This window comes from Rasamsonia emersonii (assembly GCF_000968595.1).
Source record: "Rasamsonia emersonii CBS 393.64 chromosome Unknown ctg1118621760041, whole genome shotgun sequence".
NCBI classification, from domain to species: Eukaryota; Fungi; Ascomycota; class Eurotiomycetes; order Eurotiales; family Trichocomaceae; genus Rasamsonia; species Rasamsonia emersonii.
This window is the reverse complement of record NW_013563246.1, coordinates 37,252-59,410: the sequence shown is the minus strand read 5'-3', so window position 1 is coordinate 59,410 and position 22,159 is coordinate 37,252. Positions and strand designations below refer to the sequence as shown.

Here is a 22,159-nt window from a genome sequence, read left to right as displayed (position 1 = left end):
CGCTCTGTCGAGGTCTCCTACTCTCCATATTCACTAGCGCTCGACATGAGGTCCAAATCTCAGATGCTGCATTATCTGTGCAGGTGTAAACATTAGATGAAAACCGAATACAATCAATCTTTCGACATTGCCTCGTATTCCTTCGAAGACGCATGCAAGGTCTGGATGCGAAGCTCGACTTATGGAGCACAAGTTCATTGTTCAATTTATTCATGATAGTCAGCTATGTAGCATCATAAAGACCATAAAAATAAAGGTCGTGTTAAACCAGTCTAGTCGTAGTCTGCAATACTCGTACTATAATCAGGGCAGACAATGCCTTGTTGAGTCTGGCCGCGATAAAGCGGGAGGTTGGCGGTGGGTCCCGTGCTTAGCGGCCGGCCGGGCCTATCAACGGGCCCGCAGCCAGGCACCGCAGCCTAGCCCAACCTAATCATCGCCAGCCACTTTGCAGAAAATCCATGGCTGGGAATGGCCTCGCCCTTCAAATACGCGACAGCATGCATTCCACAATGTGGTTGTCCGTCTTCTCTCTGTCTCTGTCCTGCTCCCACTTCCCTGACTGCTCCGTACGGAGTATCTTTTGCGCGGTTGTGGCTGTGACGGTTGATCGAGCTTCCTTTTTGCGATAAGATAAGCCAAATCAGATAGTGAGCTTCTCCCCGCATTCCACCGTCACACACGCAAGATTGGGCTCCATTCTAACATCCACGAGTCTGCAGTACGACATCTGAAGAAGCTCTCTCCGCTCTCGTCCAATTGGCATTCCTGGCCGCGTCGATACTGTCCCACCGGTGGTGCACCAGTGAATTCGTCCCGCCCGGCACGCGTCTCGTCTGCAATCGCCCGACATGGTCAAAGAAAACGTCGCCATTGCCATCATCCTCGTTATCCTTTTCATCATCCTGGCTGTTGTTGGCTTCATCATCTATGCCATCCAGAACCGCATGTCGCTCGCCTTCTGGCGACGAAGAGAGGCCGATGAAGAAGAAGCAGAAGGAGAATAGTAAACATTTTCCTGAAGCCCGTCTTCTCTTCCTCTGCCGATGAGGAAGCTGCACAGTTTTCCCTTCCAGGGGTGTTGAAGAGCCTTCTCCTTATCTTTCTTCTCCTGTTTCATATTCTCTCGACGACTGTCCATTCACCTTCGACGAATCTCCTATACGGAGTACATAATGAGCGACGATACCACTGTGTTTTGTCCGTCTGATTTCAACGACATAGAACTTCATCTGGGGCTGACGGAGTCATGGATGTCTCACGAGTTATGATTGCGAAGATGTTCTTTTCTGTTTGAAGCTATGATGGTTATTTATGAGCTGCATGATTTAGACGATGTATGAGTATGCATGTGCTGACGAGTGATGATTCAAAGCATAGTACTGCAGATATGTCCGATATGTTACATCAGTGGACAGATTTATTCCTTATATAATGATCTAAAGGATAACGTTGAGTTACGGAGTATTTTCCTATTTCTCCGTATCTTGCCAAACTTCTATGATTCTATCACTTCCCAATGTCACAAATGACTTCTCGCTATACTTCGGATAACCACGTCGAGTATTCTGCGGAATTTACTGCATTTCGATGAATTCAGGCACAACAGCAGTTACTCGAACACCGGACCTGTTGCAACCTATGACTACCAGTAGCCACAATGCGATCTGAGAGCCTTCGACTCTGGGCCATCGATCGCAGAGTTTTTTTTTTCCCCTTCCTTTTTTTTTTCCTTTTTTCTTTCTGTTTCTTCCTTTTTTTTTTTGGCTCTGCCCTCCGTTCCGCTCTTATCTGCACCACCAGATTTCCGATAGTCACTCTTCCGACAATGACTCGGAATGGTCCGACAATGATTCATGCCATGAGCAAAATCGGATATTTCAGCCAGCACCGGCAGCTCAAGGCTTCCTTCCTGCTTATCACCATCTTCGTTGAGAATACCTACTTACGCATTAAATAAACAAACTTGACCACTGCATCCCTTTCGATACCACCAGAAGAAGCCAGGCTCTAGCGATCTTTCATATCCAAATCAACTTCCGAAGACCAACACCGTGTTCCAGCTCTCGACTGCTTTGACCTGTCCACAGCCATATCTGAACCTGGCGGGATGGCTCTGGATAAGATACCAGCTGAAGAGCCAAGCGACTTACTCCGTGGCCTTGATAAGTGCTTGGAGAAAAAAAAATTCTGAAGAGGTCAACCCGAATGAAACCCCGGAGAAGCTCGTGCGCCGAATCCTGAGCCTGTTTAGGGACGTATGGTTGAATGTATACGACAGACTGGTGAAAGGCAAAAACTTCCGCGGCCACTGGCTTACGAGAAGGTACGAGCGAGCGGAAATTGCGAAATACACGCCCAATGACCATGACAGCTATACAGCGTGCGGCTACTCTGTTAGTTTCCCAAAGGAAGGCCTGGGACTGCTTGGCGAAGTACTCGCCCGAGGAGCGCAGCAATGGACTAGGGCTTCGGAATCTCAGGCTGTACGACGGTCTGCCGATATGGATGCTGGAGTCTGTTGCCGTCTTGTTGGAGTGTTATAAGTACGAGGACTCGTCTCTGGACGACTTGGAAACTTTTCTAGTAGATGTTAGTCGTGGGAAGATTCAGGAGCCCGTCCGTGAAAAGTACATATCGCTCGCAGGCCCTATCGCGATGAACTTCTTCGGTTATGACGCGCGACTGGAGGAGCTGAAGAAGTCGATGGCGGACGAGGCAAGAGCTATCCACGGCGACTCTGAAGCCTCCAAAGGCTGGCGCGTTCTTGATAGAGTGTCGAGTGAATACTGCGATAAATTCGGTTTCCCCTTTGACCCGGACCAGCAATTGGTTCTTTGGGAGTATGGGTGGGTGTTTGAGTAGGTTGTGCTTTGACTGTATCAGTCGGCAGATTTCGGATACTACCAACCACTTTTGATAGCAATATAATTCTTTTTATTCAAAAGAATCTATCCGTGACATCTATCGCAGGGTATACTGCCTCCAAGAAATACTAATAGCAGAGGTTTTGAATAACAAAGCTAGAGCGACTGAATTGAAGTCATTCAGTATGCCAGGCATGGTACGAATGCGTATGGTGCCGTATGTTCTGACCTAGGCACTCTTTTCATATCATCATGTTCTTTTTTGGATATTGTTCCATTTGGCAGTAGCCTTGTCGCTGAAGAAAAAACTACCTGAACTGACTGCCTTCGAACTCACCCTCTGTGTGATAGAGTACACGCACGGACTGCATCTGCTGCTCATGCTGCTAATTATATATGCACCGTCCCACCGGCCATTATGGCTGCCCCCTGAAAAGTCCAGAAGTGGGGCATAAGTACGGAGTACTCCGTATTTTTATTGCAATGCCGGTGAAGAGTGCTGAGATCATGAAATGCTTCCTGGGGCTCTGCGCTCTCCACAATCCGCTTCTCCTCGGGCTTGGCGTCTTTTCGCACGTCACAGCGCTCCGACTTCGCGCCCTCATATTCTCACCCGCCGTGTTTGCTTCGAGCCCGCTCCTGATTTTCCTTTTTCTCTCTATTAATTTCAAGATTGTCGTCTGGCTCTGCGCGAGCCGCATTCGATCCGCCCCTCTCTTACCATGCATTAGGGCAAGTTACGAGGCCGCATCGAATCCCGTCAGCAAGCACGCCAGACTTCCTCCGTCTCCTCTCCGACTCCCCGTGGACGAAGAAACGACCGATTCCCAGTCTTGTCGCTGTCGCCAGCATGACAGAGGCGAATTCCGCAGCTCCGGCAAAGAGCCCAGAAGGCTCCGCCGCCGGCGAAGAAGGCAGCAACCAGCAGCCCTCTGTCGCAAAGACACCAGCGGTCAAGGACAGGCAATGCAAGTATTGTCACCAGGCCTTCACGTCGTCGTCCTTGGGGCGACATCTCGACCAGTACCTCTTCAAGAAGAAGCCCGACGGGATCCACGATGTCGAGGAGATTCGTCGCATCCGCAGCAGCATCACCCGACGCCAGGCGCGCTCCTCCAACAAGCGCGACAGCCCCGATGTTGCGGCCGCAAAGGGCCACCAGCACGACTCGCCAGGCGCCGCCACACAAGATCCCAATAATAGACCGCGAGAAGGTGGGACACGGTTTCTGTTCAACACTCCGACATGGCATTCGACCGGGGTGATCAACGACATTCCGGACCCGGGCGCATCGCAAGACGGAACAGTCTCGTCGCGCCTAGCGACGTCGCAGTCGCGTGCCATGTCGACAGGGCCGCTGGACTTTGCAAGTCGAGGCTCGAGCTCGAATAATCCCGATACGGCCCGGGCTCTGGAACTCGCACTGCGTGAGGTGTTAGATAACATCAAGGCTGCGACGTAAGTGATTCGTGATGCGCGGGACAACCTGGTATTAGGGTCGCAGACTGACATATCGCATGCGCGATCAGCGCCAGAACTCGGCCTCGACTGTCGCCTTTCGACTTCGATCTTCAGGCTCAGACCTTTCCGGCGCTCTGCTTGCACATGCTTCCGCCTCCTCCGAGTTTGTTCTCGACTCACCCGTTTCCTACTACAAACTCGTTCCCCCTGGAGCCGCCCGGCGTCGGTCAAGTCGAGGTGGTTCGACACGCTCTTCGCGCACACATCGAACAATGGCGGACGGATCAGCTCGCATTGTTGTCAAATCAGTCTGGTTCGGCCAAGGGTGGCGTGAGCGCTGATCCCAACATGATCAATCGGACCGCGCAGCAGCACGAGGAGATGAGTTCGCGGCATCTCGATCTCGCCTATCAGCACTGGATGGTTCTCCCGCAGGAGGTGAAACGGCAGACCTGGCAGCTGGAGATCACGAGGGCCTTTGCGCGCGAAGCCGAGAAGCGCAAGCAACTAGACGCGCAGCTTGCACGCGTCCAGCAAGAAGCAAACCAGCTCCGGGCACAAGTGGAGAAGCTAGGGTCTTGCCAATGGCCACGGGAGTTTGCCATCTTCCCACCAGACATGCTGCCTTTGTCCCGAGAGGTAACACAGGAATTGAATAGCAAGGACAGCGGCCTCACCAGCCCTGGTTCCTCCAGGTGGGATTACGACAACGTCGTGGCCAAGTGGAAACGCGTCGTGATGCACGACAAGAGCATGGGTCGGGTCGGGGTAGGGTATGCCAACAGCATGTCTGAAGAACCCAGCCAGGATTCGAGCTCGTCTTCCAGTCGCCAAAAAACAGTACAGACGGCGACAGCTTCCAGTCCTGATAATTCGTCTGGCACTGCACTTGGGAATAATACATCAACGATCAACTCGAACAACCAGCAGACTCCGCCTTACCAGTCCCATGATCGTGGAAACTCGGTCAGTGGTCCCCCTCAAGCCAAGCGTCAGCGTCTGATGAACGGTGGCCCCAATGACGCCAGTACACCAGAGGGCGAGAATCAGCAGCAAACTACAGCTGCTAATAATAATAATAATAATAATAATAATAATAATACCAACGGCGCCTCTTCTGCGGCGTGGAGTCCAAATTCGGTTCAGTCCCTTTTGGTGTCCAGCTCTGCTGCTCCGCCGACCACATCGACGCCTCCGACAACCCGGTTTGGAGTATAATGAGAGGATAGAAACAGTCGCATCATTTGATAGTTTTATTATTTTCGTAGCATGGCCTATGCTGTCGCTGAGCGAGCATGTAGCCGAGCAACCATCTACGTGATCTACACTGCTGTCTGAAGCAGCGGTGCAATGTCGTTTTTATTTATTTACTTGACGAGATAGCTCTCCGTGTACATTATTAATATATCCGACATAGTCTGGGTTTGTGTCTGTGTCCAATCAATTTCAGAAGTATATAGATGTGGTCAAGGATTTTAGATATACATGATTTAATGACGTCACGGACATTAAACTATTGTACATACACTACATACATCAACGTCTAGGTGCTATAATCCTAATGCTCTAGAGCACCATTCTCGTCCACATCATTCATCTGCCGCACGTTCAAATTGACTCGCTTTCCGCCCATCCATCCCCGCCAATATTCATAGTCCGGCCCCGGCCAGTCTTGCAGCCACGTCGGGCACGTCGACGGCAAGACCTTGGGCACTCCATGCCAGGCAAATCGAGACCGGCCGGCCATGTAGATGGCATCTCCGGACCGCAGACGGATGACCTCGCAGCCCTCGCCGTCGTCGTGGCTGACGACGAACAGCCCGTCGCAGCCAAAGCTCACGCTGATAAGGCCGCTGTCACACTCCTCGCTGACGTCTCGATGCATGCTGAGCGTGTCCCCAGCAGAGTAGACGTTGACAATGGCCGCCTGGGGCTCCGTCTCCGGGAAGGCCGCTCGCAGGAGGCGGGCGATATCCTGAGGGAACGCCGGCGGCGGTCCTGCGGGGTACTCCTTGGTCGTCCAGTTGTACTGGCCGCCCAGCGTGATCCAGCGCAGCTTCTTCTCGAGGAAGTTTTGGATGGTGATGGGTTTGTGCGCCTCGGGGTCCTTGGGCGACAGCACCAGCCCCGGGTCCGCTTGGAAGAACGAGGCTCGTGGCTGTTGATCATCAGATCGAGCCTCCTTCTCCTCCTCCTTTTCATCCTTCTCCTCCTTGTCGTCGTCACCACGTGATTTGGGGCTGTCTGGATACGTCACATTGTAGTGTAGATGCACGTTCGTCTGGTGTCTTGGATCCGAGAGATCGCGATGGAACAGCCGAGAGAGCAGTTCTTTCTGCACCGTTGGCGGGAAGAGAGACGGTATCAAACGGAGACCTGTAGCTGGTCAACATGCAATCCAAGGAATTTTTTTTAAAAAAAAGAAGGTGGTGCTAACCTGACACCGAACGATGGGTGAAAATGGGGATATCCTCGAAGAAACCCCCCGATGGCTCCGCAGACGACGCATTCTCACCCTTCACGAATTCATGAAATGCCCGTCGTAGATCCTTGCTGGACATCCACCCGTCCAAGGCGATCGACTCTGGAGGCTCATCCGGATCCAGCTTCTGCAAGTCAATGATGTCGGGGTCACTGCCCACCTCGGAGGCCTGGTACCTCTGGTATTTCTTAAAGACATCCCGGACCTTCTCAGGTGGGCGATTGTGAGCACTCAGGCCCTTAATCTCGGCCATGTTGTCGTCGCACTGCATGGAGTGGGTACTTGGGATTGGTAGATAGATATTAGTGCGTGCAGCAGTACTATGATGTATGTGGTCGCTGGTAGGTCAGCTGTGTGAGGGACTGGTCTTACAAACACGCCTATCACACGTCTCTCCAGCAAGCATTCTGGCGTCTTCAGCCATCACCAGAGTGACAGCCGTGCTACGTTCATCACTGTGCAGAGAAAGCTGCAGTGGAATCTATGATGCAAGCCTTCTATCCTTCTAGAAGGTGCTTAGCTCCCGCCGGTCAGGTGTTCGCGTGCCTCACCGCCCGAGGCTCGCGCCTTTGTTTGTGTACGGAAACGCCAGACCGCCTTCGCTCCCCACTAGGGACGATAATAATAGCCAGCCTAAGCATCCGCCCTGGCTTTTGATTTGATCTTTCCTGAAGATTAGATTACGTGCAGCTTCAGGCTGCTCTCACAGCATTGATGTCTTTCTACTAACCCACTGCCAGCTTCGACAGTTCCCTGCAGCCGCTTCTTCTTCTTGGCCCGGTTGCTTCCTCCCCCCCTCCGTCAGCCCGTCAGTGTCTTTCGTTACTCGTCATATCCCTGGCAACAGACCCCTCCCCACCATACGTCTGAAACAGGCTGATTCCCTCGTTGCCAACCCATCAACGCCTGCTTGCTCCCTCGCCGACCTCGTCCACGCTTGAAGAGACTCGTTGCTTCCGGCTGCCACCATGGAGAACTACCAGAAGATCGAGAAGATCGGAGAGGGTACGTGCATGATGCTAGCCAGGCACGCGAGTGCAACGGCACCATTGATGGAATTCCATCGTGAACTGAGTGATATCCGAGGAATATGTGACCGTGGCTGACGACATGTTCCCTCTAGGCACGTACGGTGTCGTGTACAAGGCCCGAGAGCTCACTCACCCGAACCGTATCGTGGCCCTGAAAAAGATCCGGCTCGAGGCAGAGGATGAAGGCGTGCCCAGCACAGCCATCCGAGAGATCTCGCTGCTGAAGGAGATGAACGACCCCAACATTGTGCGGCTGCTGAACATTGTCCACGCAGACGGCCACAAGCTCTACCTGGTCTTCGAGTTCCTCGACCTCGACCTGAAGAAGTACATGGAGGCTCTGCCCGTCAGCGAGGGTGGGCGAGGCAAGGCTCTTCCTGACGGCACGGGCATGGATATGAACCACATGGGACTTGGCGAGGCGATGGTCAAGAAGTTCATGGCCCAACTCGTCGAGGGTGTGCGTTACTGCCACAGCCACCGAATTCTGCACCGGGACTTGAAGCCTCAGAACCTGCTCATTGATCGTGAGGGCAATCTCAAGCTGGCGGATTTTGGACTTGCACGGGCGTTTGGTGTTCCGCTCAGAACATACACACACGAGGTTTTTTCTTTCAAAATTTCCTGGAGTGGTTTGTGCATGAGACTGAATGATGGCTAGGTCGTTACGCTATGGTATCGCTCTCCTGAAATTCTTCTGGGTGGACGCCAGTACTCTACTGGTGTGGACATGTGGTCTGTTGGTGCCATTTTCGCCGAGATGTGCACTCGCAAGCCGTTGTTCCCTGGTGACTCTGAGATTGATGAGATCTTCAAGATCTTCCGGTACGAATTTGTCAAGAAAATTTATATATATATATATAGGTGACATGCTAACGATTATGCAGACTCCTTGGTACTCCAGACGAGACCACATGGCCCGGCGTGACCTCGTACCCCGACTTTAAGCCGACATTTCCCAAGTGGAAGCGTGACCGGAGCTATGCACTGGTGCCTGGGTTAGAAGAGAACGGCCTGGACCTCCTGGATGCGCTCCTGGAATATGATCCTGCGCGGCGGATCTCAGCCAAGCAGGCATGCATGCACCCGTATTTCCAGCATGGTAGCGAATACTACTCTGGCCGCAAGCGGATGAACGGATACCACTCATGAAGCCAGTCTTCAGAACATTAATCCGTCATGCGGTTTTACGACGAGGGCGAAATAGGGATGTGGAGGCCTGGTGAAGTTGTCACTGCGCATCGCATCGCATTGGCCTGACAAGCTTGCTGTCACTCCAGAGCTCTTCTTATATCCATTTCAGCCCCTCCCCTCTCCATCATCATCATAATTCTTTCATTTCTTTCTTCACATTTCTTTCCTTGGTTTTATTGCTTGCTTTGTACTGGGCGTCTTTGCTTTGCTTTGCGTCTTTTTTTTTCCTTTGGAGTAACGTGGCACGAAAAACAAGCAGCGGTCCGGTCCTGGATATTGCAAGTCTAATGGGCGAGAACACATTCCATTCCATTCCATTACCATACCATTCAATACCATACCATACCCTTTTTTTTTCTCATCGAGTTCTTGCATTCTTGCATTCTTACAGTCTTACAATTAAAATCAATTGTTGACAGTTCAGTTCTGCAAGGCGGTAGAGTTGAGGATTTCACTGAAGAAAAGAAGGTCTCTCTTGAGGTCTTGGACTGTAGTTAACAGTATAGTAAGCAATAAGCAAATCTTACTGAATCTACTATTGAACATACGGTAGGTAGGTGAACATAAATAAAAAAAATAGTAGTGAGTAGTGAGCAAGCATATTGCTGCAGCTCCGTGCATGTCAGGTCATGTCAACCGCAATCAATCAATCAAAGTCAAGTCAAGTCTCGACTACTATAATTGTCTCGTCTGTCTGTGTCTCTGCATCAACGAATTTAAGTTCACTGTAATTGATTAGAACAGGTGTATATTGTATATTATATTCATCAACAGCTGCATTAATTAGCTCACTCTACGACGAGAAGAAACTGTATGTATTTAAACAGCACTTGATAAGTCATTATTTTTTTATTTTTTTCCCCAAATTTGGGGGGAGGAAATATTCCAAGTTTAAATTTTTTTTGAGTTGATCTTTTTTCTTTTCCTCTTTTTTTTTTGATCTCTCTCTCTCTCTCTCTTCTTTTTCTTTTGCCCATATATTAGTAGATAGGAGGAGCAGTTCTAATTAGCATCGTCTGTTGATGTCATGTCATGACTCATGTGACGACGACAGTTGCTGCTGCTTCTTCTTTCTGACTGACTCCTGAGTTAAAGAAAAAATCAGATCAGACACTGTGATTGATGACTCGTCTCCTAGTGGTAATATGGGCGATATGGTATTCCTCTGTGGTCTGGATCTTTTTTTTCTTACTACAGCTCTATCTATACATACAATCTAGTCTATTTATATACATTCTATTGTGACATCATCAATGCTACTGGACTATCATCCATTTATCTTCGTCGACATAAAAGAAGTGTAGTCGCATGTTGGCGCCGTCGCCGTCGCCGTTGTATTATATTAGGGCTCACACATGCATCTCGTTTTGTAGTTCCCTCCTCGCAACAGTGACGGAATTTCTTTCGGTATTGAATTGTCCTCTCTGATTGAGCCTGGTCTTTTATACAGGTCCTCGTACCAGCTTCAAGATTGCAACGAACATCTCCAACTTGACAGCCTTGCCATGTCCGGCGACAGCAGCCCCCCTGCTATTGACTACATTATTTAGAGAGATACCTGAACTTCTAGAATATTAAGACTCGAATTGACTATCATTTACCCCAAATTCTTCCTGTTTATACAGTGTTTCTAGTAAGGAAATAAAATGAAAGCTAACCAAATCAGAAAATCACGGGAAAGCCCGCGTGCAAGGCCTAGATACAGGCCTGAGAACGCGACAGACTTGACAGCTGCATCTCTCGTGAGAAGATTTCGTTCCCCCGCATGTAGGTACGTCCTCGAGAGAACGTATCATCATTCGTCGACCTGAGAATTACTACTACGAGGTACCTACATACACTAACCGGTATCTCGCCATCCATTGGCCTACGGCCGCTATTCTTGGAAGCCCGGTATGCGACCGCAGGCACAGCTGACAGGGATCGTGCAGGTCCCGCCCTACGGAGTACGATAGAAAGGTGGAAAAAAAATGCACCAATTGTTCAGCTCGCGCAGACAATTGCTTGTTGGTTGGCTAGGGACTCGACAAGCAAAGTTCGCGATGTCGGTGGAGTCCGTCAGTCCGTCTCTTTTGCTCAGCCTTGGGCAATTGGGAATACGAGAAAAAGGGGGACCAGCGAAGAAGAGCCCCTTTGTCGTCTGTATAATAGTGATGGGATGTGCGCCGCGGCGTTTAGGCGCCCTGCGCTCTCTACCTTTTTAAAGCAAATACGCTGGATCGTGGACTGCTCTGCAGGTTTCTGTCTTTATCATCGACAGGTATTATTTCCAAGAAGTTACTCTCAGCCCACGGTGAAGATAGACAATGGAGTTTGACGACGAGGGAATGGCCTTCGCGCCATCGTCCCGATCCGGGAGCAGAACACCCCGCAAAGCGCCCAAGCAGACGCCCCAAGGAACAGTCAAGCAATTCTGGGCCCAATTCAACACGAAGTACCCAGGGAAGGTCTTTACCGTCCTCCCGGACAACCCCTACGCGCGCAGCAAGGCCGCGCAGTTGCCCAAGGGTGTCGTCCAGGGCCACGATGCGGTGAAATCGTACGAGCAGGCGAGGAAGGAGTGCGTGCGCGCCGTCGAGCGCATTGTGCGCGAGTGCAAACGCGTCAATCAGAAGTATACCGATCCGCATTTCGATATCGAGTTTGATCTCAAGTCCGGTAGGAGGGATTATCTCGATGGGCTGGATGGGACTAACGTGGAGATGCGTCCGAAGGGTGTGAAGAGAGTAACTGTTTGTAGCCTTTACTCCCTCTTTTACACTTCTGAAATGTTCGAGAGCGTCCACGGTTGCAATGACTAACTGCTTTATAGGATATCTTCGAGAACCCGCAATTCTACATCAACGGACCGACGGCAGGGGATGTTCGCCAGGGACGCGATGGCGATTGCTGGCTGATGGCCGCCCTCTGTACATTAGGCAACAAGAAGGAACTAATCAACAGGATCTGTGTTGCTCGCGATGAGCAGGTTGGAGTCTACGGGTTCATTTTCTACAGAGGTATGGCACAACCAAAGACAGCAACTTGGAAACGAGAACTAATATGTACGGTCAGACGGCGAATGGCAACAGTGTATCGTCGACGACAAGCTTTACCTCAGAGCGGCAGATTACGACGAGTCGATTGATGAACGCCCGATTTGGGACGACATCAACCGCACAGACACCGAAGAGGAATATCGCAAGGTCTGGCAGACCGGGTCGCGAGCATTGTATTTCGCGCAGTGCGCCGATGAGAACGAGACCTGGCTGCCGCTGCTGGAGAAGGCCTATGCGAAAGCACACGGCGACTATTCTGCAATCGAGGGGGGCTTTGTGGGGTGAGCATCTAGACGGCCGTGACTATGACACGACGAGATTGACGCTGCGATAGGGAGGCGATCGAAGATCTGACCGGCGGTGTCACGTCGGAGATCCTGTCCAGCAACATTCTGGACAAGGACAACTTCTGGAAAGAAGAACTCATGAACGTGAACAAGGAATTCCTGTTCGGCTGTGCCACCGGCATGTTTTCGAACTGGCTGGATCCGAAATACACCGGACCCCCGCGAGACCGCAAAGGCATTTCCGAGGGACACTCGTACTCGATCATGGATGCCAAGGAGATTGACGGCGTGCGCTTACTTCGGCTGAGGTGAGTTCTCCCGCGCAAATATCGGAAAATTGTTACTGATGTAGATAGAAATCCTTGGGGCAAGAAGGAATGGAGCGGGGCGTGGAGTGACGGCTCTGAGCAGTGGACACCGCAATGGATGGAACGGCTCAATCACAAATTTGGCAATGATGGGGTGCGAAGCGATCTGCTTTCTTTGCGTGGTTGTTGATGCTGACGGCTGCTGCAGGTGTTCTGGATCTCGTACGAGGATCTGCTCAAGAAGTATCAGCATTTCGACAGGACCCGTCTTTTTGGCCCGGAATGGACCGTCACTCAGCAGTGGACCAGTCTCAACGTGCCGTGGTCGGCAGACTACCACAGCACTCGATTCGTGATCGAACTGACCAAGACGAGCCCTGTGGTGGCCGTTTTATCTCAGGTGAGTCTTACACCCCGTTCCACTGAAGAGTCCGTCCACTCACCCGCTTTATAGCTCGATGCTCGCTATTTCCGAGGGCTGGAGGGGGAATACAATTTCACGCTCCAGTTTCGACTCCAAAAGGAAGGCGAGGAAGATTACATCGTCCGTAGCCGGAACAACTACATGATGTCCCGGTCCGTGAATACGGAGATCACGCTGGACGCCGGCCGGTACTCTGTCCTCGTCAAAGTGACCGCCTATCGGCGCAACCACGCGGTCACGGTCGAGGAAGTTATCAGACAGAACGCCTCGACACGGCGCGAGAAGCTCGTTCAGATCGGGCTCTCGTACGACCTGGCACATACAAAGGGTCTTGTGTTGGAAACCGACGAGGAGAAGAAAGAGCGGGAGGAGCGGGAGGAGCGTCATCGGTTTGCGGAGCGCCTCAAGCTGCGCGAGCAGACGATCAAGAGACTGCAGAAGCAGTGGATCCGGGACAAGAAGATGGAGGCTCGGCGGCAGAGGCAGGCTGAGAGAGAAGCCCTCCGACGGGCCGCAGCGAGATCGCACGCGGGCAATGGCGACCATGTCGATGTCGAGTATTCGGACAATGAGGCCAAAATCTCGGATGATACTGGTTTTGAGATGGGCCATTCAAAGCGTTCTCATGTCAATGGCAATGGCAATGGACCCGCATCCACGAGAAAACATCGACAGTCCAGCCGGCCGCCACGGCCTAGTCTGAACACGAGTTTGACGAGACCCGGGTGTCGCGACGACCAGGAGCTGCTGCAGGACTTTGAATTCGACTCGGACCTCGACATGCCCGAGGAGAGTACATGTACTCCAGACAACAAACAGCCGCTGCCCGACAGTCCTCCTCCTCCTCCTCCTCCTCCGTCTTCAGACATGAATGAAGTGACAGACGATCCCTGGAATGCAGTCTGTGTAGTTGGGCTGAAGGTCTTTTCAAAAGACCCGCAGCTGCGGCTGCAGGTGGTGCGGCCCAAGGCTGACGACGGCGAAGCACCGCTTGATCGTGATGATCCGGCGGTGTCGGCAACGCAAGAGAAACTGGCTTGGCTGGGATGAAGAGTCGCTAGACGAGGAAAACATTTAGTGGATGTTGGATACATCATACATGTATGTAATGTACTTGGTGCAGGTTTTCAGTTGACATAGCTTGATGTCTTGATATGTAGTGTATGTATGTACTGTTCTGTGAACAAAGTTGACATTTCCATAGACAATTACATGAATTGTACATTACAGCTGATCTGAATAAATGGTTAATGTAAAGGAATGATCTCAGCGTTGTCTACGGCGTAGTAAATAGTTATTAAGGTGCAAACATAGGGCTAGCCGTATCTTATCGGAGCTCCCAGCTCCCCTCGCCTCGGTCTCCGCCAAGAGACGATTAATTATTCCTGCTCGACCTCACCGACCAGACAGACACACGCAATCAATCAATCAATCTTTCTACAACCCCGGAGATAATAACGATGGCGCTATGCGCCTCCTCCTCCTCCCCCTGGCCAAATCTCCTTATCGACTACGCTATCCCGGCGTAGGCCCTTGCCAGCCACTTTTCAGCTTTTCCTACGCGGTTCCGACACGTTCGCGTCGCGCCGGACGGTCCTTTTTCTACTACTACTTCTTTTCCCCGTCGCGGACTTATGCTTCTGCTAATGCAAATGCTGCTGCTGCGCCATTTACCGAGGAGACTGTCCAGGTACCGGTTGGAGGGAATGGGTGTGTGCGTTTGAGGTGAGAAAAAAAATAATATTTCCCAAGAGTCTTCAGTGTTAGTACCTAGCTTACGCTCAACTTCAGCGTGCTTCATCCTCCCCGCGTTGCAGCAACGAAACCCGCGCGTCCGAATGTGATTCTCTACTTGCCTCCCGGACCGGTGTTTTCACGGCAAGAGCGCGATGTAAAGGGTGGTAATAGTGATGGGGCGGGTGGAGAGAACGATGCCAGTTCGACAGGATCGGCGGATTCGGAGGAAGGAGAAGGCAAACAACTCAGGAGGGATTCACCTCAACATGTCCTCGCCTCGACGACTACGTCTACGGTGGTGACATTGAACTATCGGCTGGGATATATGCCAGGCGAGCAGGCCGTGGCTAAGCAGTCGCCCCCGCAACAACAACAATTCTACAAATATCCGACGCCAGTGCATGACACCCTCGCCGGGCTTGACTGGATTCTGCAGGAGCTTCAACCCGCCCAACTATTCGTTTTTGGAACGCATGTCGGCGGCTCGTTGGCCCTCATGCTGGCCCTGACAGAGGCTCGGCATATCCAGGCGATTGCGGCGTATGAGCCGATCTGCGACTGGACCGAACTGGACGAGTATTGCACGATCGCGCCGGAAGATATCGAGAAGGCCCTAACTCCGAGCACGGTCAAGGGTCGCGGGACAGAAAAAAAGGAGAAGGAGAGGCAGCGCGCGATGGAATTACTCCTAGCGCAGATCAAGAGGAAGACGACGCGACGAAGGAGAGGTCCTGCGCCTGTCGATCTGGTGCCCTTGCTCGATGCGCGCGAGCGATTCTTCGACACGCCGGAAAAGTATTTTGACTCATTCGCGTCGCCGATGATCTTCCTCCGGTCGCCTGGGAAAGACGTTCCGAAGACGTCCCCCAAGTACCATACCGGACCGGAGTATCCGGTGCCGGTGCTGCAGATACCGCAGCTGAAGGAGGAGGAGCTCATTGATCTGTGGGACATGTTCATGCTGCCTGACGAGGAGATGGCTGCTGCCTCGACAGCGACAGCCAGCGCCGAAGACGACGAGGAACGGCCGATGCGTCGACGCAAAGCGCTCTCGCGCTGGCCGCCATATGGGTTGGAGGACGGGGTGAGCGCGCCCAGCTGGGAGAATTACGGCATCCGACGGCTGGAGGTGACGTTGCCATGGGTGCGGCTTTTCGCTAGCGGTCCTGCCGGGGGGTCGTCTGTAGAAGCTGGGGCTGAATCCAGTCCCAACTCTGGGGGTGGCGAGACCGAAGGCACTCCCCGTAGACGTCGATCGTCAAACGAGAGGACCGTCCTGGCTCGACAGGCAGAGGAGATGGTCTCGGTGATGCGTCGGGCCTGTTTCTGGGGTCGCGAGAAGGGGTATGGAGAGAGAAGGGTAGAATTGAGCTGGACGCCAAAGATGTCGTCGGCAGGGAATGAGCCAGAACCAAAGCTGAAGAGTCCTGCATCCGCTCACACTGTCGAGAAAGAGGCGGGCTACTGGTTCCGGGAGATAATGGAGGTAAACGCCAGTGGCAGCTCGTGAGAGCGAATTCTGCCCAGTGTGCGCATGCATTATGTACTGTACATACATAATCTTCTGCTGGGATACCTGTTTACGAAAAAGAACATCTTCACATGCCATTTACAGCACCACTAAAGCCATAGACCACTTACTCGCTTAAACCCCTAATGACCTCAATAATTGTCATCATCATAATAATAACCAGGTAGACGAATTTTTTCCCCCTTTCATGTGATTCATGTACTGCTGCAAATATATCAATGACCATCAATAATATTCCATAAGCGTGTGTATTGTGTTAACTTCCATGGCGCCATTCTACTAGGCTAGTCGTGCAGACGTAGATAGTACGGAGTATTTAGGGCTATACTATATCGTATGACACCGGCACCCAAAGATCCCGACACGACACGATACAACACGATCAAGTAGTTCAGACATTCAATCAGTCAGTCAGTCAGTCGTTCCCTATTCTGGAATATGCTATAACTAAGGTAGGTATGTACATACATAACTTACCTCGGCATGGCATATTTTTTTTTAGTCTTGCGTGCGGGGTGCATTATCAGACAGACAGACAGTACTGACAATACTCCATACGTCTAGCAGACCAGTGGGTTAGGTATCAAGCAAGCTCATCTCATCGGTCTCTGACTTCAGCAGGCAACAGGATTATTTGTTTCCTCTATTCGTTTGCAATAGATATTAGCATATACATACATATACATAACTAGAACCACATTGGGTAATGGCAATGGTAACAGCAACCCTAAGTACCTCTGCCTTGCATATAGTTATAGTAACTAACTGAACATGCCATTTCGAAATCTTCGTCATGAATGACTGCTGTACTGACGGTTGTCGTTTTTGTTTTCTTTTTATGCATAGTGCATTACAAACCTAAATGAATGAATGATCTACATACATACATACACTTACTGAGAGCCCTCTCCACTTCGAGTCAGATGTCAGATGTCAGATGTCAGATGTCAGTCAGTCAAATCTACCCTTTTTCCTCGGTCCGAATCCTCGTCTTGTCTGCGGGTGGTATTAGACAATCTTCTTCTTTGAGTCAGTAACTAGTGCTCTGTATGCAGATATGCCTGCCTATATGTCGTGTCGTGTCTACGTGGTGTGATTCAACTAGACGAGACGAGATGATACTAGCATACTTATGTACATTATGTTATTGCTCTCTAGCTGGATTGTTGTTAATACTATGGAGATGATGGTATTCAGCCTCGGTTCTTCGTATGGTGTGTGTGGCCCCCGCTTCTTGTTTTGTGTCTGGGGAGGGGAGTTCCTCTGCTGGCTTCGATTAAATGTAGGTAGGTAGATTGATTGACCGAGTATGTAGTGTATAAAAGGCGAGTTTCTCCTGTGTTATCTCTGCGTGTGTATATTCTTATCTTTACTCGATGTTATCGTGCTCTTATTTTATTTTTAAACGACACTTGAACGTTGCTGTCTGTTCAGCGTTATATCGTCTCGACAACATGACTGCGTATCTTGAATATCTCACATTAAATACCATACCTGACACTGTTGGACTCCTACTGTATCCTTTCCAACAGCACGCTCTATACGCTATTGCACTATGCCTACCAGCATGTCTTGGTCTCGTCGCGCTCTTGCGTTTCCAAAGAGTGCGCAGCCTCCACAGGCGATATCAGCGCTACTCGACACGGGAATCTTTATCGACAATGACCGACTACGATGCGTGGGAGATCCAGAAGCTGATCCTGCAGCTGGAGTTTCCATTCATGGCTCTCAAGTCGCTCCAGTTTGCACTTTTTAGGGTACGTCACGTACCTCATTGACATGTTATCTACTGCCTACTGCCTACTCCTTCAGACGTACGGCATCCCGTCCATATCGACCCTCCTCGTCAAAACGAGCCAGTTCGCCCACCCCTCGACCTCCTTCAAACGCTACGCTGACACCAGCACCCTGATCGGCGAGTTCATGGCCTTCCCGCCCTCGTCGGACCGGGCTCACACGGCCATCGCGCGCACCAACTTCCTGCACAGCGGATACCGCGCCAGCGGACGCATCCGCGCGACGACATGCTGTACACGCTGAGCCTGTTCGCGCTGCAGCCCATCCGGTTCGTCGAGCGGTACGAGTGGCGCAGCCTCACGCCGCTCGAGAAATGCGCCATTGGCACGTTCTGGAAGAGTCTGGGTGATGCACTCGGTATTCGCTATGATTGTCTTCTCCCGCCGCCGCCGCCGCCGCCGTCGTCAGGGAAAAGCGGCTTCAGGGATGGACTCCACTGGTTGGAGGAGATCGGCGCCTGGAGTGAGCAATACGAAAAGCAGCATATGATGTCCCATCCTCGAAACAAAGAGGTTGCCGATCGGACGGTCGAGGTCCTGGTTTATGCTCTCCCAGATGCTTTCAAGCCTTTGGGGAAGTGGTTTGTTTCGTATATAATGGATGACCGGTTGCGGAGGGCTATGATGTGAGTTCATTCATCCATCCCCTCTTCCTCCTCGTCGTCCTTCTCTGCAAACCAGCTAAATCATTTGTCGTCTGCCCAAGGTACGATCCTCCACCGCCAGTCGTCCAGCACATATTCACCTTCCTCCTCACCACTCGCAAACTCTTCCTGCGCTACCTGGCCCTCCCTCGCCCGTACCTCCTCCGCTACGACGTCTTCACCGAGCAACCCGACTCCAACGGCCGGAACTTCGTCCTCATGTGGGACGGGGCGCCGTACTACGTCAAGCAGACCCTGTTCAACCGCTGGCTGAGCCCGTCGGCCTGGCTGAACCGGCTGCGAGGACTGCCTGTTCCGGGAGACGAGGGCGACAAGTACTGCCCCGAGGGGTTCTATACGCCGGATCTGGGGCCGAAGTATTTCGAGGGGAAGGGGAGGGAGCAGATGGAGGAGATGAAGCGGGTTCTGAGGAGGGAGAGGCGGGGGCAGTGTCCTTTCTCGTGAGAATAAATTGGATAGTTATGAGGTCCAGAGATATCACTTGGGAGATGCTGGTAGGAACTTAGTTCGAAGACATAAATGAAATAACCTTTCTCCATTAAAATCAATGATAGAATCCTGAAGCCTACGTCAGACGCAGCGGGGCACGCTTCAGGACTCCCAGGCAGCAGGATTATCATGGACTATCCCTGATAAATCAGATCCCAGACACGCAATAAATGAATTGAGGTCCTCTAGACGCTTGGATAGGACTGATTCCGTTTTCTTTCCCAGATGGGAAATCGTCTGGGGAAGGGACTTCCTTCCGGGGCTGTGGCGGTGCAATTGTCACATGACTAACTGGATTCGAGATGCCCTGGTTTCCCAATTGTGGTATTTGATAGCAGTTCAATTCATGCATTTCTTCCAGTTCCCATCCATCTGACAAGAATTCCCCTGATGCCCTATTAATATTACTCCGTATTTATTTTTAGCGGCGGGTCCCTGATCGGCGGCTAAGGTCGCCGACTGATTGGGACGATCGTGGCGGAGCTTCCCTCCGCCAGGCACCCGCCAAACGCTCTCCGCATCTGTCGCCAGTAAGGCGCAATATTAACGGCGTAACGACTTCCTTCTCATTCTATTCATCTGCAACTTCCTCCCCTCAAGTGCTCCTTGCTCCTTGCCCGTTGATGGCAACNCCATGCTGGACAGAATCTCCCAACGTATACCCCTCCGTACTCACTACCTCCCCGCCATCCACTAACTGCTGCAGCATCTTTCTCAGATCCACCGGTCAGAAACACAGCTCGACCATCTTCCTCTGCCAGCATGGCAACGACGCCGAACCGGCCTACTCGGTGCGCCATCTCGACCCCTCGCAGCCCGTGTCGAAAAACCGCTATGCCGTCGGCCTGTACGACCCATACATCCCGGACGTGCTGTTCGGAGAGGTCCTGATCATCCCCGAATGGACGCAGCCGTCCCTGTCCGCCGAAGCAATCCGCCAGAACGGCGGAGTGCCCCCTCCGCCGGAACCAATTCTCCCGTCGCAGTTCACGATCCATCTCTACAATCCCGACCAGGATGTCATCGTGCGCTACAAACCCAAGAGCTGGAACTCGCCGCAGACGTGGGAGTTCGAGATGCCCCAGCGGTCATTCCGGCAGCCGTCCAACTCGACGCTGGACCGGACGCAGTCCGATCCGGCCGCGTCGGACATCACGCCCAAGTTGAAGTTCTTCTGGCGCAAGGACGGCACGCTCTCCAAGGATTTTGCCTGCTACCTGTCGGGCAAGACGACCACTCCGGACGGCCGCAAGAAGAGCAAGGAGCCCGACATTACGATCTCGATCTTCAAGGGGTTCAAGGAAATCACCCTCTACGAGCCCAACCTGTACCGGGTGGAGATGGAGGACTTTAAGGGGCTGGAAGTGGTGCTGATGCTGGGGGCCGTCGTCATTCGGGATGTCTTTTTCGGTTCGTTGAAGGAGGCATTTCACGTCTCGGATCCGGCAAAGCCTGCTACTGCCAACGGCGTCGCTACCAAACCTCAGAGACCCCAGATCACCGTTCCGCAGCAAGAGACCGGACCAGCACCGGCACTGGATCCCCGTACCAAATGGGAGATTGAGGCCGAGCATGCGCGTCTGAGGCAGCAACTAGAAGCAGAAGAGCGAGAACGGCGAAGGCGGGCGGAGGAAGAGGAGCGAAAGACCATGAAGCTGCTCGAGGAGGAGGAAAAGGCGGCGCGCAGGAAGCAGGCGGAGATCGACAAGGAGACGGAGCGGCTGAGGAGGATTTATGGGCGGGAGGAGCAGGAGTACCGGCAGCGGCAGGCAGCTTCTCGACCAAACATTACCGTCTCGTCGCCTAGCCATCAGTCTCCCCTCCGGCCGCAGTCGTCCTTGTCCTTCTTTGGGCAGTCCGCAGCCCCGCAGCTGAAGGAGAAGAAGAGTATATTTGGATTCCGCAAGAATTCCGACGACAACAACAAGCTGAGCAAGAAGCGGAGTTCGATGTTCTAAGACATACCTAGGCGTCTACGTCTACGTCTGCATACCTCCTTTCGTGGTTTATTTATTTTTCTTTATCGATACCCAGGTTCCATTGGCGATGACGATAAATTTGCATTTCTTTGGCGTTGGGAATGATAAAAGGTATGACGCAGGTTGAGTTAAATTTTGTTTTTTTTTTAGTTTTATTTTTTTTCCCCTGGGGTTCAAACGTACGGGTATGATAGCATTGCGTCTTTCGGTCATGTTCATGTGTGTACAAGGTCCTATGTCGAGTAAGTGTATCAGGGTAGATATACGAATGAATGAGCTGCATTCGCAAAGATGAATAAAGGTAAATGATAAATGAATCTGTTAATAAAAGGGTTTTCATTCATCGAATAGAAAGAAATATCCTTATTATCTGGTATTATCATGATAACTCTGATATACTCACCAGAACTATTACTTATAAACAAAAAAAATTCGAACGGGTAACGTTGAACCTGGATGGACTTGGATAGACTCTTTGTAAGCAAAGGGGAAAAAAAAAGCAGTCTATAGTCAATTTTCTATTTGAATCATTTACTTATAGTAGTTATTATTTCCACTCTATATTAGTTATCTTGTGGTAATGACAATTCGCGATTTATCTACCTGCTGAGTGCTGAGAGTGTATAAGAAAATCAATACTTACATGTATACATTTCTCAATATGTATGTACATAGATGCTCAGCTCTCTTTTTCTTCCACAAAGAAAGAAGGAATTGTTCCGATAAAATAATTAATAAGACAGAGAAATAAATTGAAGTTTCAATTCAACAATAAAACAAAAAGAAAACACAATGACAATCACACCTGACGTAGTCGCAATGCTGATACTACACGAAACTAAAAAAAAAACAAGGAATTATAGAAAAAAG

The 22,159-nt window shown here is 51.3% G+C and overlaps 5 protein-coding genes across 5 annotated transcripts; 4 read left to right on the top strand and 1 right to left on the bottom strand.

Annotated features, from left to right (window-relative positions):
• Positions 1 to 2,367: 2,367 nt before the first annotated feature.
• Positions 2,368 to 5,546, top strand: T310_2823 (uncharacterized protein; the record flags this gene model as incomplete). Its single annotated transcript, XM_013474255.1, has 4 exons — positions 2,368 to 2,861; positions 2,974 to 3,084; positions 3,540 to 4,325; positions 4,397 to 5,546. The coding sequence occupies 4 exons, from the start codon at positions 2,368 to 2,370 to the stop codon at positions 5,544 to 5,546; spliced, it is 2,541 nt and encodes an 846-aa protein (XP_013329709.1).
• A 340-nt stretch (positions 5,547 to 5,886) lies between these two features.
• Positions 5,887 to 7,063, bottom strand: T310_2822 (Oxidoreductase, 2OG-Fe(II) oxygenase family; the record flags this gene model as incomplete). The annotated part of the gene is made up of 2 exons (XM_013474254.1): positions 5,887 to 6,710; positions 6,766 to 7,063. 2 exons carry the CDS (start codon positions 7,061 to 7,063, stop codon positions 5,887 to 5,889), a joined length of 1,122 nt encoding a protein of 373 aa, XP_013329708.1.
• A 715-nt stretch (positions 7,064 to 7,778) lies between these two features.
• T310_2821 (Non-specific serine/threonine protein kinase) lies at positions 7,779 to 8,993 on the top strand (the record flags this gene model as incomplete). The annotated part of the gene is made up of 4 exons (XM_013474253.1): positions 7,779 to 7,815; positions 7,934 to 8,301; positions 8,503 to 8,666; positions 8,729 to 8,993. The coding sequence occupies 4 exons, from the start codon at positions 7,779 to 7,781 to the stop codon at positions 8,991 to 8,993; spliced, it is 834 nt and encodes a 277-aa protein (XP_013329707.1).
• A 2,348-nt stretch (positions 8,994 to 11,341) lies between these two features.
• On the top strand, positions 11,342 to 16,339 carry T310_2820 (Calpain-like protein; the record flags this gene model as incomplete). Its single annotated transcript, XM_013474252.1, has 11 exons — positions 11,342 to 11,767; positions 11,848 to 12,034; positions 12,090 to 12,354; positions 12,408 to 12,668; positions 12,717 to 12,822; positions 12,877 to 13,068; positions 13,123 to 14,103; positions 14,253 to 14,257; positions 14,297 to 14,344; positions 14,413 to 14,817; positions 14,884 to 16,339. 11 exons carry the CDS (start codon positions 11,342 to 11,344, stop codon positions 16,337 to 16,339), a joined length of 4,332 nt encoding a protein of 1,443 aa, XP_013329706.1.
• Positions 16,340 to 17,814: 1,475 nt separating this feature from the next.
• On the top strand, positions 17,815 to 21,268 carry T310_2819 (uncharacterized protein; the record flags this gene model as incomplete). The annotated part of the gene is made up of 5 exons (XM_013474251.1): positions 17,815 to 18,117; positions 18,265 to 18,782; positions 18,863 to 19,261; positions 19,294 to 19,315; positions 19,736 to 21,268. The coding sequence occupies 5 exons, from the start codon at positions 17,815 to 17,817 to the stop codon at positions 21,266 to 21,268; spliced, it is 2,775 nt and encodes a 924-aa protein (XP_013329705.1).
• Between the last annotated feature and the right edge of the window lie 891 nt (positions 21,269 to 22,159).